The sequence below is a fragment of the Diabrotica virgifera genome, chromosome 1 (assembly GCF_917563875.1).
Source record: "Diabrotica virgifera virgifera chromosome 1, PGI_DIABVI_V3a".
In the NCBI taxonomy this organism is placed as follows: Eukaryota; Metazoa; Arthropoda; class Insecta; order Coleoptera; family Chrysomelidae; genus Diabrotica; species Diabrotica virgifera.
This window is the reverse complement of record NC_065443.1, coordinates 64,407,102-64,424,475: the sequence shown is the minus strand read 5'-3', so window position 1 is coordinate 64,424,475 and position 17,374 is coordinate 64,407,102. Positions and strand designations below refer to the sequence as shown.

The window sequence follows — 17,374 nt, the reverse complement described above, 5'->3', positions numbered from 1 at the left end:
TATAGGCATTGCTTCACAGAAAAAACTTTCATCCTTACTATTTAAAATGACGTTTAGTAAAAGTCTCTGTGATTTATGGTTTCCAAAATATGATTTTTTAAAGTTCCCCACTCACAGCGGTTTTGGCCCATTTTCCTTGTTTCTTCTCAAACATTGTTCTGTAACTTTTTTCTACGTAGCTTTAGGTATATGCAATGTTATATTTTACATTTAATAGGAAGAAAAGGTCAATTACCTTTAAAATGGTCTATCGTAAAACGATGTATGACTATTTTTAAGCAAGTATGGTTGTTTATACTTTATACTTTTAAGATTATTGATATATTTTACGATTATTTTTAAATTTCTTATTATAACTTTTTTTATTGTATATGTAGGTATATACATTGTCTAACAAAAAAAGCATATTTTATTTACTTTAAAATGGTGTATAGTAAAAAATTCTGGAACTATTTTTAAACAAGATATCAAAATGTGACACATACACATGCAATAGGTCCTACTAAGTTGGAAACATATGGAAAACTTTTTTATTATTAACTTTATGAAAAAAAATTATTTATAAAATGCTCTGCATAGTCTAATACCTAAGATGCAATTATCAGATATAAAATTTTATCCATAGTGTACGAGGTATGTTAAAAAATATGAATTTCGCTCAAGAGTAAAGTACCTTTATATTTCATAATATCGAAAAGTGTGATTAAGAAAAGTTATTTGGAATTAACAATTATGTTATAATGCAGGGTGAGTCATGAGGAACTGTACATACTCCGACCTCGTATAGAGGCTCCTATGGGGAATAACAAATGACCATTAAAAAGTGTCTGCTCCCATTGTTTAATAATATACAGGGCGAGTTTCGTATTTTGACAGAAATTTGTATTCGTCATAATTTTTAAAAGGTCAGATCCATGTGTCTCTTATTTTGGTCAATCGTTACACTATTACCACCAAATCAACTGATTTATTTAAACTTGAAAAAATCAGGTCCGGCTTCAAAAAAATTAGTTCGTTTAGGTCTTAGAAAAAATTTCACCCTGTATACGCTTTTTGAAAACTATAATATGAATTTTACAAATTAGACAAATAAGCAATTAAAATGACATATTTATTTTTGTCCCCACACTATTACTTAATTTTTTATAAAAAAAATCAAATTTGACTATGAATTAAAAGTTTGGTAAAGTGAACTATAGATTTAAAAAAAAAATAAATTTTTTTTACAAAAATTAATTTTTTTTGAACAAATATTTAATTTATGTTACCACCCAATCAACTGATTTATACAAACTAGAAAAAAATCAGGCCTGAATTTAAAAAATTAGTTCGTTTGGGTCTTAGAAAAAAATTCACCCTGTATACGCTTTTTGAAAACTCTAATACGAATTTTACAAATTTGACAAATAGGCAATTAAAATGGCATATTTATTTTTTCCCACACGATTACTTAATTTTTTTATAAAAAAATCAAATTTGACTATGAATAATTAAAAGTTTGGTAAAGTAAACCATATTTAGTAGACCAGATTTAAAAATATTAACTTTTATTACAAAAATTAATTTTTTTGAACAAATATTCAATTTATATTACCACCCAATCAACTGATTTATTCAAACTAGAGAAAAATCAGGCCCGGATTTAAAAAATTTGTTCGTTTTGGTCTTCAAATTTTACCCTGTATACGCTTTTTGAAAACTCTAGTATGAATTTTGCAAATTAGACAAATAGGCAATTAAAATGGCGTATTAATTTTTTCCCCACACGATTACTTAATTTTTTATTAAAAAATCAAATTTGTCAAACTCGGAATTTTACCATAAAAATAAAAAAAAAATAAACAACGTTTTTCTTAAAATTAAAAGCTTCACAATTTTTTTTTCTATACCACGTCTCGATCTAAAACCCATAATACTTCTCTTTGGACTCTATAGTTTAACATAGACGTGATCAAATAGATCAATTTTAAATTTTTTCACTTAATTTTTGTGATTTAACTTTGCAATTCACGAATCTGTACCTTTTATTTTTTAAAATTCATAACTTTTATGATAAGAAGACTGAAAGTCTACAACAATTTTCATAGTCTTCACAATGGTAAGACATAATAATATGTCCTGTAAAAATTTCAGAAAAAAAATATTAAAATTGAACAGAGTTCTAGCAAGTTAAACCGTGATTTAATTTTTTTTTCATTTTTAGGTTAAAATTCCGATTTTGACAAATTTGATTTTTTAATAAAAAATTAAGTAATCGTGTGGGGAAAAAATTAATATACCATTTTAATTGCCTATTTGTCTAATTTGTAAAATTCATATTAGACATTTCAGAAAGCGTATACAGGGTGAAATTTTTTTTTTTTTTTGAAAGACCAAAACGAACAATTTTTTAAATCCGGGCCTGATTTTTTTCTAGTTTGAATAAATCAGTTGATTGGATGGTAACATAAATTAAATATTTTTTAAAAAAAGTAATTTTTGTAATAAAAGTAATTTTTTTTAAATCTATGGTCCACTTTACCAAGCTTTTAATTATTCATAGTCAAATTTGATTTTTTTATAAAAAATTAAGTAATCGTGTGGGAAAAAAATAAATATGCAATTTTAATTGACTGTTTGTCTAATTTGTAAAATTCATATTAGAGTTTTCAAAAAGCGTATACAGGGTGATATTTTTTCTAAGAATAAAACGAACTAATTTTTTAAATCCGGGCCTGATTTTTTCTAGTTTGTATAAATCAATTGATTGTGTGGTAACATAAAATAAATATTTGTTCAAAAAAAAATTAATTTTTATAATAAAAGTTATCTTTTTTAAATCTATGTTCCACTTTACCAAATTTTTAATTCATAGTCAAATTTGATTTTTTTATGAAAAATTATGTAATCGTGTGGGGGGAAAAATAAATATGTCATTTTAATTGCTTATTTGTCTAATTTGTAAAATTCATATTATACTTTTCAAAAAGCTTATACAGGGTGAAATTTTTTCTAAGACCCAAACGAACTAATTTTTTTGAAGCCGGACCTGATTTTTTTCAAGATTGAATAAATCAGTTGATTAGGTGGTAATAGTGTAACGATTGACCAAAATAAGAGACACATCGATCTGACCGTTCAAAAATTATGACGAATACAAATTTCTGTCAAAATGCGAAACTCGCCCTGTATATTATTAAACAATGGGAGCAGACACTTTTTAATGGTCATTTGTTATTCCTCATAGGAGCCTCTATACGAGGTAGGAGTATGTACAGTTCCTCATGACCCACCCTGTATGCAATTATATTTTTCTAATTGAAAAAAATAAAAAAAAATTTTTTAATTTTTCTCAAATTAAAATTGTCCTAGAATTTTTTGCAATACACCATTTTAAAGTAAAGAAAATAAGCTTTTTTTATTCCACAATGTATATACCTAAATGTACAAGAAAAAAACTCATAATGAGAAATTTAAAAAATAATCATTAATAACATCAAAAATCATTAAAAATATGAAACATTGAAAAAGCATAACTTGCTTAAAATGAGCCGTATAACCTTATACAGTAGACCATTTTAAAGATAACTGACTTCTCTTTCTACTAAATGTTCCATTGCATATACCTAGAAATGCGTAGGAAATAGTTACAGAACAATGTTTGCGAAATAATGGGGAAAATTGCAAAAAATGGCTATATGCGACGAAATTTTAAAAATCCTATTTCGGAAACTATAAATCTTAGAGAATTTTACCAAACTTCATTTTAAAGAGGAAGGGAGGAAGTTATTTTTCGCTTAAGCAATGCCTATACCTATTTCCCTGTGGAAAAGAGTTATGGGGCAAAAAACAAAATTGCTTTCTTTCGTGTTTTTTTCTTGCTTTCTTTTGAATATATTTTTGTAAAAAAAATATTTTTTACTTTAAAATGTGATGTTTGGCTAGTAAATTTAACCTGGAACAATTTTCCTGTGGATGTGTTTGTACCAAAAGTGCAAAGAACTCAACCTAATTCGCCCTGTGCCTAGTGACTAATTCACCCCTTTCTCAAAACGCACCCATTTAAATGGTAGCACTCCGCGGTTTTTTTAATATAGAGGTCCATTAACGTTGTAGCTCCTTATAGCTCTCTTATTTTGAACATAATCAATAGCCTACCATCCAAAAAAAATTTGGGGTTTTCAAAGATTTTTAATTATTTCTCTTCTCTTTTTGATCTCTCCGGCTGTTTTTCTGGTGATGGGCAGCCTATAAACCCTCAATTTCAAGAGAAATGAGCAGTCCCAGATCTAAACAATAAATCTGAAAATTCTCATGGAATCACTTTCTGGTAACATCCTTAATCTCTGCATTTTACAATTTATATGGCAAGCAGATCGCGAATAAAGGAGACCAAAGGGACTCTACAATATGCAGTCACATTCCGTCTATTCGTCTAGGAAAAATTCCAACGAAAGTGGATTCCGTATTTCCGTGTTCTCAAAATATGAGTAAAATGAAAAATTAAAAACAGCTTATGTTTTATTTCGGTTCCAACATTCCCATACGTCCATTTAGGTCTATGTAGACCTCTTCAGTGGGGCTATATGAACACCTCTGAATCATCGAAGCGAAAGCAAGCTGCCTATTTAAGCAGAATTATAATAATAGTTCTGAGTATAACGGACGCTGTAGCGGTAGCGACATCTGTGACCAATAGAAACCAACAAGAATAAAAATTACAGTGATTATTTTTTAATGATTTTAATTTCCAATCGTATAGTAAAATATTTGATCAAGAGTTTAATTCTGTCCAATCAGATTAAAATTATACTGAGAATTATCTACTGTAGAAAATTACCGATATAATTTTTTTAAGTAGATTGTTTCTGTTTAATGACAACCAGTTTCCTAGTTTTGACAACTGTCACATTTAAGAAAATATCCATAATATACGTATTAAAAAATAATCTTACGAATATCACACGACAGTAAGAATAAATAAGGAAATAATGCTTCATTTTTTACTCAAATTTGTTGTCATTGGGCAATAGCCACTCGAGCCCTGCGGGCTCTCGTGTCTATTGCCAGACAACAAATTTTCGAAAAACTGTCGCATTATTTTCAATTTATACTCACTCTCTTGTGATATTATACCCGATTATTCATTCATAGGAGATTCTGACCAATAAATAGCTAAAGAAATCTAAATTAAATTGATTATTTTTTAATGATTTTAACTTCCAATCGTATAGTAAGATATTTGATCACGTGTTTAATTCTGTCCAATCAGATTAAAATTATACTGAGAATTATCTACTGCAGAAAATTACCGATATAATTTTTTTAATTAGATTGTTTCTGTTTAATGGCAACCAATTTCCTAGTTTTGACAACTGTCACATTTAAGAAAATATCCATAATATACGTATTAAAAAATAATCTTACGAATATCACACGACAGTAAGAATAAATAAGAAAATAATGCTTTATTTTTACTCAAATTTGTTGTCAAACAACAAATTTTCGAAAACTGTCTCATTATTTTCAATTTATTCTCACTCTCTTGTGATATTATACCCGATAATTTTTGATAATTTCCCGTCGTCAAGTATATTACGTCAGATGCCCTTCGTTGCTATGAAAAAATACATTCAGTGACATTATTGACAATTAATGTTTTAAAAATTATAAAAGTGATGACTTTCAACCGTAAAATATTTATAACAACTGTGTGTTTAATTGTACTAGGTAATTTGTACTTACATAAATAAATTATAATAAAATTTTGGTTTTGAACAGTTTTATTCATGAAATAATCGCAACAAATTGCACTCGATCTCTAAAATTAATATACAGGGTGATTGATTAGTAGGGTAAAGCTCAATAGCTCTGCTATAGTAATAGATAGCAATAAAAGTTAATAACAAAAAATTTTAGCCACCTTTGGGATTCACATTACAAAATTAGTTATAATGTTACAGGGTGTTCAATAACACAGTTTCAGACCTAACTTATGTTTTTTCAAATAGAACACCCTATATTTTATTTTATATTCGAAATCCTGTTAACTTCTCCATCACAAAAATATAAAGGTTTGTAATGTTACACAGGGTATTTACAAAGTTATAACCAATTTTGTATGAAAATCGTAACAAGTTCAACTCCCTGTATAAATAAAAATAAGCACAGCAGCAATGGTTTATTAATGCCTTATTTTTTTATTTATTGTCAAAATTTTTAAGAATGATTGATATTGCTAATTTTCTTTATATCAAATACAGGGTGAGTTAAAACGCAAGTACATTATTTTCTCAGTAATGTTAAATAGAACACCCTGTATTTTATATCATTATTAAAAAGTAACATTAACGTACTTTAATTTTTATATAACATTTCCTATGCCCAAATTTATTAGTTTTCGTCGAGATATTTTAATTTTTCAGAGCAAATTATTTTAGGTGTTTAAATTTATCTAAATTTTAAGTAAGCCATGACTGAATTTACAATTGAAGATTACCGATTATCAATCCGGTAATCAATGTAACACTGTAGCAAATAAAGAAATAAAAATAGTTTATTAGTAATACATTTTACAAACAAAAACACAACCACTACATGCAACATTTTTGAAACAAATAAAAACTATCTTTTTATGGAAATGCAACAAATAAACAAAGGAAATTAGTAATAAATTTTACAAGAAAACACACAAACACAAAATACAATACTTTGTGAAGACAATTAAACACTATTTTTGTATGTAAATGTAACAATGTAACAAATAAAGAACGAAACATAATTTATCAGTAATATAATTTTGCAAAAAAACATGTTTGAAAAAATTAGAAGCTACTTTTAATAAAATATTGTTAATATTTAATTGCATAAGGTGTTCAAAATTATCTCCTAACACATTATGTACGCCTAAAAACGATCATTGAATGAGCTACTTACTCTACGGAGCATTTGTAAATTAACACATCGAAATACACTTTGTATTCTATTTTTCATCTCATCCCTTGTTGTTGGAGGTATTCTATAAACTTCATTATTAACGTAACCCCAAAAAAATCAGTCCAGTTTATTAAATTCTGGTGCTTTGAGTGGCCACGCTACTGGTCCATTGAACAATGAAAATATCTCGAAACTAATAAATTTAGACATAGGGAATGTTATCTAAAAATTAAATACGGTAATGGTACTTTTCAAAAGTGATATAAAATACAGGGTGTTCCGTTTAAAATTACTGAGAAAATAAATGTACCTACTTGCGTTTTGACTCACCCTGTATTTGATATAAAGAAAATTAACAATATCGACCGTTCTTGAAAATTTGGACAATACGTTAAAAAATATGGCATTAATAAACCATTGTTGTTTTGCTTATTTTTATTTATACAGGGAGTTGAACTTGTTACGATTTTTATATAAAATTGGTTATAACTTTGTAAATACCCTGTATAACAACAAACCTTTTATATTTTTGTCATGGAGAAGTTAACAGGATTTCGAATTTAAAATAAAATATAGGGTGTTCTATTTAAAAAAACATAAGTTTGGTCTGCCACTGTGTTATCGAACACCCTGTAAAATTATAACTAATTTTGTAATGTGAAGCTCAAAGGTGGCTAAAATTTCTGTTATTAACTTTTATTGCTATCTATTACTATAGCGGAGCTATTAAGCTTTACCCTACTAATCAATCACCCTGTAGAATTTTTGCCCTCGTGACACTTTGACATAATTTCACTCGCCTTCAGCTCGTGAAATTAAAACTGTCAAAGTGTCACTCGGAAAAAATTCAATAATTTTACAGCTCTTGTGCAATTACTACTGATTATTTCATTCATAGGAGATTCTGACCAATAGAAAGCTACAGAAATCTGAATTAATTCGATCATTTTTGATAATCTGCCGTCGTTAAGTATATTACGTCAGATGCCCTTCGTTGCAACCAAAAAATACATTCAGTGACATTAATGACAATTAATGTTTTAAAAATTATAAAAGTGATGACTTTCAATCGTCAAATATTTATAAAAACTGTGTGTTTAATGGTACTTACATAAATAAATTACAATAAAATTTTGGTTTTGAACAGTTTTATTCATGAAATAATCCCAACAAATTGCACTCGACCTCTGAAATTAATATAGAATTTTTGCTCTCGTGACACTTTGACATAATTTCACTCGCCTTCGGCTCGTGAAATTAAAACTGTCAAAGTGTCACTCTCGAAAAATTCAATAATTTCAGAGCTCTTGTGCAATTACTACTGATAATTTTTGATAATTTCCGTTTCAGAAAACGAACAATTTTCAAATCGATTTTTCTAGAAAACGGTGTATTCTATCGACTTAAATCAGGAGTACCTTTTAGTACTAGAATACCTCACAATTTAATAGTCCAGAGTCAAATATGCTTAAAAATTAAATACAAAAAAGTTATGTGATAAAGTAACCACTTCCTTACCCAAAACGGGCGCCTATGACCTGTACTACAAATTCGCAATGAATGGAATCGATTTACCTTTAGAAGAAAAATACGCATACCAATTTTCGTTTTTGTATATAGAAGCGTTCCGGAGATATTTAAGAAAAACTAATTACCAGACGCCATTTTCAAATGGCCCTAGCTTCCTTAAGAAGCATTTTCGGACCAGGTGAATTGAGTAAAATTATCTTAAAATTATCAGTAGTAATTGCACAAGGGCTCTGAAATTATTGAATTTTTCCCGAGAGACACTTTGACAGTTTTAATTTCGTCAAAAGTGTCACGAGAGCAAAAATGCTATATTAATTTCAGAGGTCGAGTGCAATTTGTTGCGATTATTTCATGAATAAAACTGTTCAAAACCAAAATTTTATTGTAATTTATTTATGTAAGTACCATTAAACACACAGTTTTTATAAATATTTGACGATTGAAAGTCATCACTTTTATAATTTTTAAAACACTAATTGCCATTAATGTCACTGAATGTATTTTTTCGTAGCAACGAAGGGCATCTAACGTAATATACTTAACGACGGGATATTATCAAAAATTATCGATTTAATTCAGATTTCTGTAGCTTTCTATTGATCAGAATCTCATATGAATGAAATAATCAGTAGTAATTGCATAAGAGCTCTGAAATTATTGAATTTTTCCCGAGTGACACTTTGACAGTTTTAATTTCACGAGCCGAAGGCGAGTTAAATTATGTCAAAGTGTCACGAGAGCAAAAATTCTATATTAATTTCAGAGGTCGAGTGCAATTTGTTGCGATTATTTCATGAATAAAACTGTTCAAAACCAAAATTTTATTGTAATTTATTTATGTAAGTACCATTAAACACACAGTTTTTATAAATATTTGACGATTGAAAGTTATCACTTTTATAATTTTTAAAACAATAATTGTCATTAATGTCACTGAATGTATTTTTTCGTAGCAACGAAGGGCATCTGACGTAATATACTTAACGACGGGAGATTATCAAAAATTATCGATTTAATTCATTGGTCAGAATCTCCTATGAATGAAATAATCTGAGAAATCTCCTGTCTTCGTTTGTCGGTAGAGTTTCTGGACACCCTGTATTCTGGACATCCGGTATTTAGGCGTCAATGCTCTTCCGGTAGGGATCTATGTGGGAGTATCCTGAGCCGCAAGCACTTATCTTTTGCCGTACTGCCCCCTCATAGGCCGATCAGATCATTTACTTGTTAAATACTACCCTAAAATTTACAACTGAAGTTTTACAAGAAATAATCGGATGATAAGTGTAGCAGATGTAACAACAGGGTTTACGTATTGGAATATCGTATATAGATGAAATATTCGTCATCAAGCAAATTACCGAGAAATCACTAGAATGCAGTAGACCTGCATTTCTATGTCTGATTGACTTGAAGAAAGCATTTGACAGAGTAAGATTCAAAGATGTAATTAATCTTCTGTATAATAAAAGGATTGTTAATGAGCTTTTAAAAATATAAGAGCTTTTAAAAATATAAAGTTAAAAATAAAGCCTATGGACTATGCTAGGCTTGCTACATTTAAATTTATGTTTAAAAAATGGACGAGCCTCAGTGTCTTTTATAATTTTTTAAGAAAAGGGCAGAAATAATTGGAATTCTTAAGTGGTTTCCAGCCTGTATATGCAATACATAGTTAAGGCCATGGGTACATAATTCGCAAATATTTTACGGCTATCCCTACCTTTTCTGTCTTTACATGACAAATTACGTGTAGTAAAATTCACACTGGTATGGATATGTAAATATTACTAGAATGTCATTCTGCTTGACAATGTCATAACTAACTTAAAGAGATGGCTTTTAAATGTTCATGGATAACTGTTATTTTTTGTATAATTGCAAATTATTAATTCAGTTAACAAATGTGATTATTTCATTCATAGGAGATTCTGACCAATAGAAAGAAAGCTATATAAATCTAAATTAAATCGATAATTTTTGATAATTTCCCGTCGTCAAGTATATTACGTCAGATGCCCTTTATTGCTACGAAAAAATACATTCAGTAACATTAATGACAATTAATGTTTTAATTAAAAATTATAAAAGTGATGACTTTCAACAGTCAAATTAATATTTATAACAACTGTGTGTTTAATTGTACTAAGTTTTACTTAAATATATAAATTACAATAAAATTTTGGTGTTGAACAGTTTTATTCATGAAATAATCGCAACAAATTGCACTCGATCTCTAAAACTAATATAGAATTTTAGAGCTCTTGTGCAATTACTACTGATAATTTTTTTAATAACTATGTATTCAGTAATTGTAATAATATATATGTACCTACAACAAAAACTAATACTCGATCGAGAAAAGAGGAAAAGTGTTAAAGTGATTTTTTAATAATATATTGTTACTATGGAACGCTTACAATTTTGAACATCTTTAACAACAAAACACTTGGTTCACAGAATACATCTTGATGTATTCTCTGTTTCTATCTTCCATAAATAATACACAATAAATAACTTTTTATAAAGTTCACGTCTTAAATCAATTATTTATCAAATACACTATATATCAATACAGTAAAACCTCGATAGAACGGACCTCTATTTAACGGACTTCCGATATAACGGACAAAAAATCCGATCGAATGAAAAAAAAAAATTGAATGCAAAAAAATATGAAAAATCGAATTCTGGAAGAAAAATTAGCAAGGAAAGGATCTCGGCACTAGTTTGTACTCAAGCCGATGGATCGCATGGATTGACTGTTATAATTATTGGCAAATCTCGTAAATCTATGAAGAGTTGTCAAAGATATCATGCATAATCTGCCCGTTTCATATCGATCTAATAAGGCATGGTTCACCACAGATATTTTCAAAAAAAAATTGATTGATTTTAAACCTATTTTTATATAACGGACTTTCGGCTTTAACGGACATACCGTCGCCCCAATTAGTCCGTTATATCGAGGTTTTACTGTATTATTTATCAACAACTCAAAATATTCCCGATTCATGTCAAATATTTAAAATTGTCACTGATTGTCAGTGTCTGACTGACAATATGCTGACAATATTCTATTCGACTGCGTGCGTTGTACGACAAAGATAGATTTGGAAAATATTACCACGGACATTGTGTTCATTTTTTTCGAATCCCGAAAAAACCAATAAATATTTTCGAAAAATCTAAACGCAGAATGAAAGACTAAATTATTACCGAGGGCCAAAAGTCCCTTACATTAAATAAAAAGTTTATTTTGAATGAGATATTTGAAATTAAAAATGACACTAAATTTTCTCTTAGTTTTTAACCCCTGTAACTTATTAAAATAAACATTATAGAAGTTCTCAGGGACTTTCAGCCCTCGCTAATTACGTAATCTTTCATTCTTCGTTAAAATTTTTCAAAAATACTTATTAGTTTTCTCAGGATTCCCATCCTCTTAAAAATAAATCGAAGTGGCATTTGTTTTATGCAATATTTTGTACGAATATGCATTAAATATGAGTGATATGCGAAATACGCATTTTGCATATTTGCCTAAGTCTAATCATCAATCATTATCACAGTTCATAAACAAAATAAATATTTCTTTTCATTTTAGATCTTTTGAAAAAGTCAGCAGGCGCTCGAGTAATTTTCACAGGATCATTTTTGTCTTATTTTCACATGATGTCAAGGGTATCTGTAAGAGATTTTAAAATTGAGAATGCTATGTTTAGAATCTTTGACTACCCTAATTCCAAATTCTGTAATATAATAAGCGCAGACATGTTTGCAGTTAAACTCAAACGATGGAATATTACTTGTAACAGTTACCAGCCTGGAATAGTAAAAACAGAGATATTTAATACGGCTGAAAAGGAATTGAAGAGTTTATTCGATATTTTGCTATTTTATTCCACAATATACCTATTCGCGAAATTTGGTGTGGTAAGTGTTATTATCATTATCATCATCATCAGTGGCGTTACAGCTCTTTATGAGCCAAAGCCTTCTTCTTCATACAAAACTCCATTCGTCCAAGTGTTATTAGAGGGGAGTCAATATAGAAAGAAAACTTACAGTGTTTCGGAAAAATTCAAACATGTTTATAATTTTCTGAAACTTTTTTTGTTAGTTTAAACAGTGCTCTTCAGCAGGGCCGCGGCTGAGGTGTTGGCCGCCCGTGTGCAACTTAATATCTGCCGCCCCCTTCCAACGCCTTAGAAATATGTACATACTCGTATTTAAAGAAATGTGCAGAAGATGCATAACAATAATAAGTTGTAAATAGATAAATACTTGAACAATTGGAGTAATATCCATGATCCAACGCCCATTATATGTATAATATTGTATATTCTAAATTAAACTTCCATTTAATTAAAATAAACCGTGAATAATATAACATAAACACATAAAGAAACTAAAATCAAACTTTTCTGGCTTCAGTTTCGGAAAAAATTTTGACAATGTCTTTGTTTTTAATACACAATGTCGCACACACTTCATGTTCGATAGATAACATTGCTAAAGCAGAAAGTCTATCTTGCTTCATTGAAAATCGCAAATAATTTTTAATAATTTTAAGTTTTGAAAACGACCGCTCACAATAAAGGGTAGAGTTAGGAATATACGTACGATTATAGTTAAGTTCGGAAATGTTGTATAATATTATTTCGTAAATGTATTCAAGAATATTACCAGGACGTTTTTCTGCGGTAACATAAGATGGTTGAATAGCTTTAATTTCTTCATATAAATCGGTTGCACTAATGTCTCTGAGCTGTTTTTGTCTGTAAGGCCGATGCCACAGTGCAGGAAGTTTGCTAGGATGGTGGATGGTAGATACCCGCCTGGCGACCATCCAGCTACTTATACCACGAATAATACAACGACGGTAGCCGCAGTGGCCTCCCACTACCATCTACCCACCCGGTGGTCCGCCAGGCGTCTATCCACCCATATCAGTCGTGTGAGTCGTGTTTGATAATCCATCCGGGTAGCCTCGCTATGGATGAAAGCGTAATAAGTGCTGTGTATAAAAGAAGGGCAATTTGGGACCCAACAGACCCACTATGTGACGAAACATGGCTTAAAATATCTGTTTTTATTTATTCTTTGCAGTTGCATTAAAAAAAATCCAATATTCAAGTCAGGTGAATTTAAGAAACAATTTTTGCCTCTAAGTCGATTTTTCTCCACTTTCTGAAAAGTTTAGTGAGTGAGTTTTACCTCTAATATGACGATATGCTAAAAAACCAAACCAAATGTAACGTAACAAATGAAACAAACGATTCCTCAGCAGTCAGTTGGATACTGACTTCTGACTTCATTTCACTCTTTCACTGCGTCCAGGATGAAGCGACCCTCCACCATCCACCTTTAAAATCCACCCTCCAAGCCACCATCTAGCATCCTGCAGTGCGGCATCGGCTTAAGGGCTTTACACTTTACACGTATCCCTTTTGTTATCATTTTGCAATTCTTCTAAAGCATCATATATTTTACTTATCTGGGTTTTTAATGGTGCGATTACATCGATCAGACTCTCCCATCGCATGTCCAACAATGTTTTTAATGTCCACTTTGGAAGGTGCTTTAATAACATTTTCCTTCAAATATTCGAAGAAGAAAAAAACACATATAGTTCCTGTACCTACAGTATTAAAAAATTCCATCCACTCAAAACTTAATTTTACTGCATCATTCACCACCAGATTTAAACAATGTGCAGAAAAGGGAATAAAAAATGATCGAAGATATTTCTCTCGAGGATTTTCTCCAGGTCAATGTGTCTACCACGCATATTGGCTCCATTATCGTAACCCTATCCACGCATATTATCCATAATATTTATAAAAATTGGAATAAATCCTTTGTAAAAGGTATAAAATTTATTAAAATCCCTAAAGGGCTACATCAGAACAAAACGTTTTCGATTTTATTACAAAATCATCATCAGTGTAAGACCTAAAAGTAAGTATAACCTATTTTATTAATGTAAAATTGATATTTAAATTCTGACTAAGGTTTAAAACAAGTGGTTATACTCACAGTCTGGATGCCAGCTGAGCCACCAAAGAAATATAGGGGTAATAACCCTTCAAATATAAAATGTATGCTTTACAGATGCATATTTACTTAAAATGCCTTGTGATGGGCAAAAGGCAACAGGAATAATGCCCTAAGGTAAGGTATTTAAATTCCCAACATGTGGGATGCAAAAAAATTGAGTTTACATTTCGATGACTTTATGGCAACATAAAGTCATTGAGTTTACATTTCATTGAAATGTAAACTCAATTTTTTTGCATCCCACATGTTGGGAATTTAAATACCTTACCTTAGGGCATTATTCCTGTTGCCTAAGGCATTTTAAGTAAATATGCATCTGTAAAGCATACATTTTATATTTGAAGGGTTATTACGCCTATATTTCTTTGGTGGCTCAGCTAGCATCCAGACTGTGAGTATAACCACTTGTTTTAAACCTTAGTCAGAATTTAAATATCAATTTTACATTAATAAAATAGGTTATACTTACTTTTAGGTCTTACACTGATGATGATTTTGTAATAAAATCGAAAACGTTTTGTTCTGATGTAGCCCTTTAGGGATTTTAATAAATTTTATACCTTTTACAAAGGATTTATTCCAATTTTTGTGATTGATGGTATACAGCCAACTACAGGAAAACTTTTCTTTCCTTGTGGATTTTATAATATTTATATTTAATTCTTCAAGTTTATTCTCTATAAATTCAAAGAGACCTTGTCCAATTACGTCAGTTTCAGGAGAAAACATATCCGAACTGGTGTTGAAGTTGAAACACATCTTACTACAATATTTTATTGTTATTTATTTGTTCTACGTGCGTTATATCTGGGCTACAATCTAATATAATAGAAAAATATTTAGATTTGCGAAAAAAAGCACTATAAATGTTAAATGAAACGCATTATAGAATTATCAGGTAATAATATTAATAATTATTGTTTGGAATATTAGACTTTAGAATTAGAATTATCTGAAACATTACTATTTAATTATTTGAACTTATTTGCGTTTTAAATAATTAGTATCATCAGTGGCCTGCTTTGGCCGCCCCTATTGTTGGCCGCCTGTGTGCGATGCACACGTTGCACACATGGTAGCGGCGGCCCTGCTTTTCAGATAAAACTACCCACCTTAAATAACCTTAAAACTACTGATTTTTAGAAAAAACGCAAAAACACTTCAAATAATACTTGAAGGGGGAGATATTACCATATTTAAGTTTGCCGGGAAAGGCACCCTCTCAACCCCCGTATGATCCCTTATTTTTTTTAAATTTCTCCCACCTTTTTTATTTTATATTTGGATTCTCCTCTTTGTATTGATTTCAAAAATGTATAAGACATGACGCATAAAGTGATTAGTTTATGAGAAAAATAAATACAAAATCAAGAAAACTGGATTGAAAAAAATTATTTTTTTAAAAACTTTATTAGATACAAACGTTTAGAATGAACATTTCACTACCAAAAATTTTAACAATAATTATTCAAAATTACTTTTGAAAGTTTGAATAATTATTGTTATAATTTTTGAATAATTGAACGGGTTAGAGTTAGAAGTAAAACCGCCTAAGTGCAATTTTCACGAAAATGACTTTAGTGTTGTTTCACGTTCTGAATATCTTATATTGTTTGATAGTGAAATCGACTACGCTCTAACCCTACTTTGTCGCCATCTTTCGATGAATAGAAAAAACAACCAAAATGAAATCAACCAACCTTTAAAAGCAGAAATCGCCTTAGTGCACCTAGGCTGTTTTACTTCCAAACAAGCGACTGGAAATAAATGTATTTTTATTAAATACTTATGTTGTTTGAGTTTCACTCAACGGTTTGGATTTGTTTATGGAGTGTAGGTTATACTACTCTAGTAGATTAATAGCAGTGTTGTAAGTGATACTATTGTTTGCAGAAATTATATATTTTGTCATTATTATATTTGGATCATGTTTTTGAGTCAGGTAAGTTATAATGATTTTTGGAAAAAGAGAAAATAAGAATCTATTAGTTAAGAAATTATCAAGTAAATGTGATTGCTTGCAGTGCCTCATGCGGCGGTCAGAATAAGAATAAAAATATAAGCAAATTATTCATGCTCATAGTTCGCACTACACATATTGTAAATATTGACCACAAATTTTTTGAACCTGGTCACTCCTACTCCTATATAGAGCGTGATCGGAGTTTCGCTCTAATAGAAAAACTGAAAAATAAAAATCCTGAGATATTTGTACCTGATCACTGGTGTGACTTAATAAAAAAAGTGTTAAAAAAAATTTGTTTTTCATAAAATGACAGATTTTGTATCCCTTTCAAATTTAAACAATTTCATTAAAATCCAAAAAAGGATAGCGCAAATCATGTGATCAAATGGAGAGACATTTAGGTTCGATTGTTCAATTGAAGATTATCTTCAGATTAAAAATAATCTTCAATTAAACTTAATATTGCGTTGTTCAATGCAAGTTTAACTTTTAACCACCTGTTAACAATAGATTATCTTAATCGCTCAAAAAGGAAGGATTAACTTTGTTAACTAAAGAGTGGTAACCTTACTTTCTGGTTTTAAATTAAATATTTTCAAGAAAATTCAAGATTAAAACAACCATGTTATTGCACTATAAAAAAATAGGTACATATTGAATTGTTCTTTCTACAAATTTGCAGTCGTCTATAAGGTTTGCAGTAATAATCTTATTATAATTTCGTGTCTCTAATAACAATAATGGCTATTTGTAATAATGATGTCTTTGATTCTGATGATAGAGATTTCACAGAGGACGAAGATTTCTTAGCTGCTGTTAATATATTTGTTTTTACTTAAAAAAATGTACTTCTTAAAAATTCATATTATTTTGACCCAGTGATGAACATAGGCAGCACAA

General features: G+C 29.6%; 1 protein-coding gene across 1 annotated transcript in view; it reads left to right on the top strand.

The window, feature by feature from the left end:
- Positions 1-17,374, top strand: part of LOC126891003 (retinol dehydrogenase 12-like) — a 44,102-nt gene that overhangs the window by 13,896 nt on the left and 12,832 nt on the right. The window contains exon 3 of the mRNA XM_050660216.1: positions 12,053-12,381. Within this exon, the coding sequence (XP_050516173.1) occupies positions 12,053-12,381 (329 nt within the window). The remainder of the gene's footprint in view (positions 1-12,052; positions 12,382-17,374) is intronic.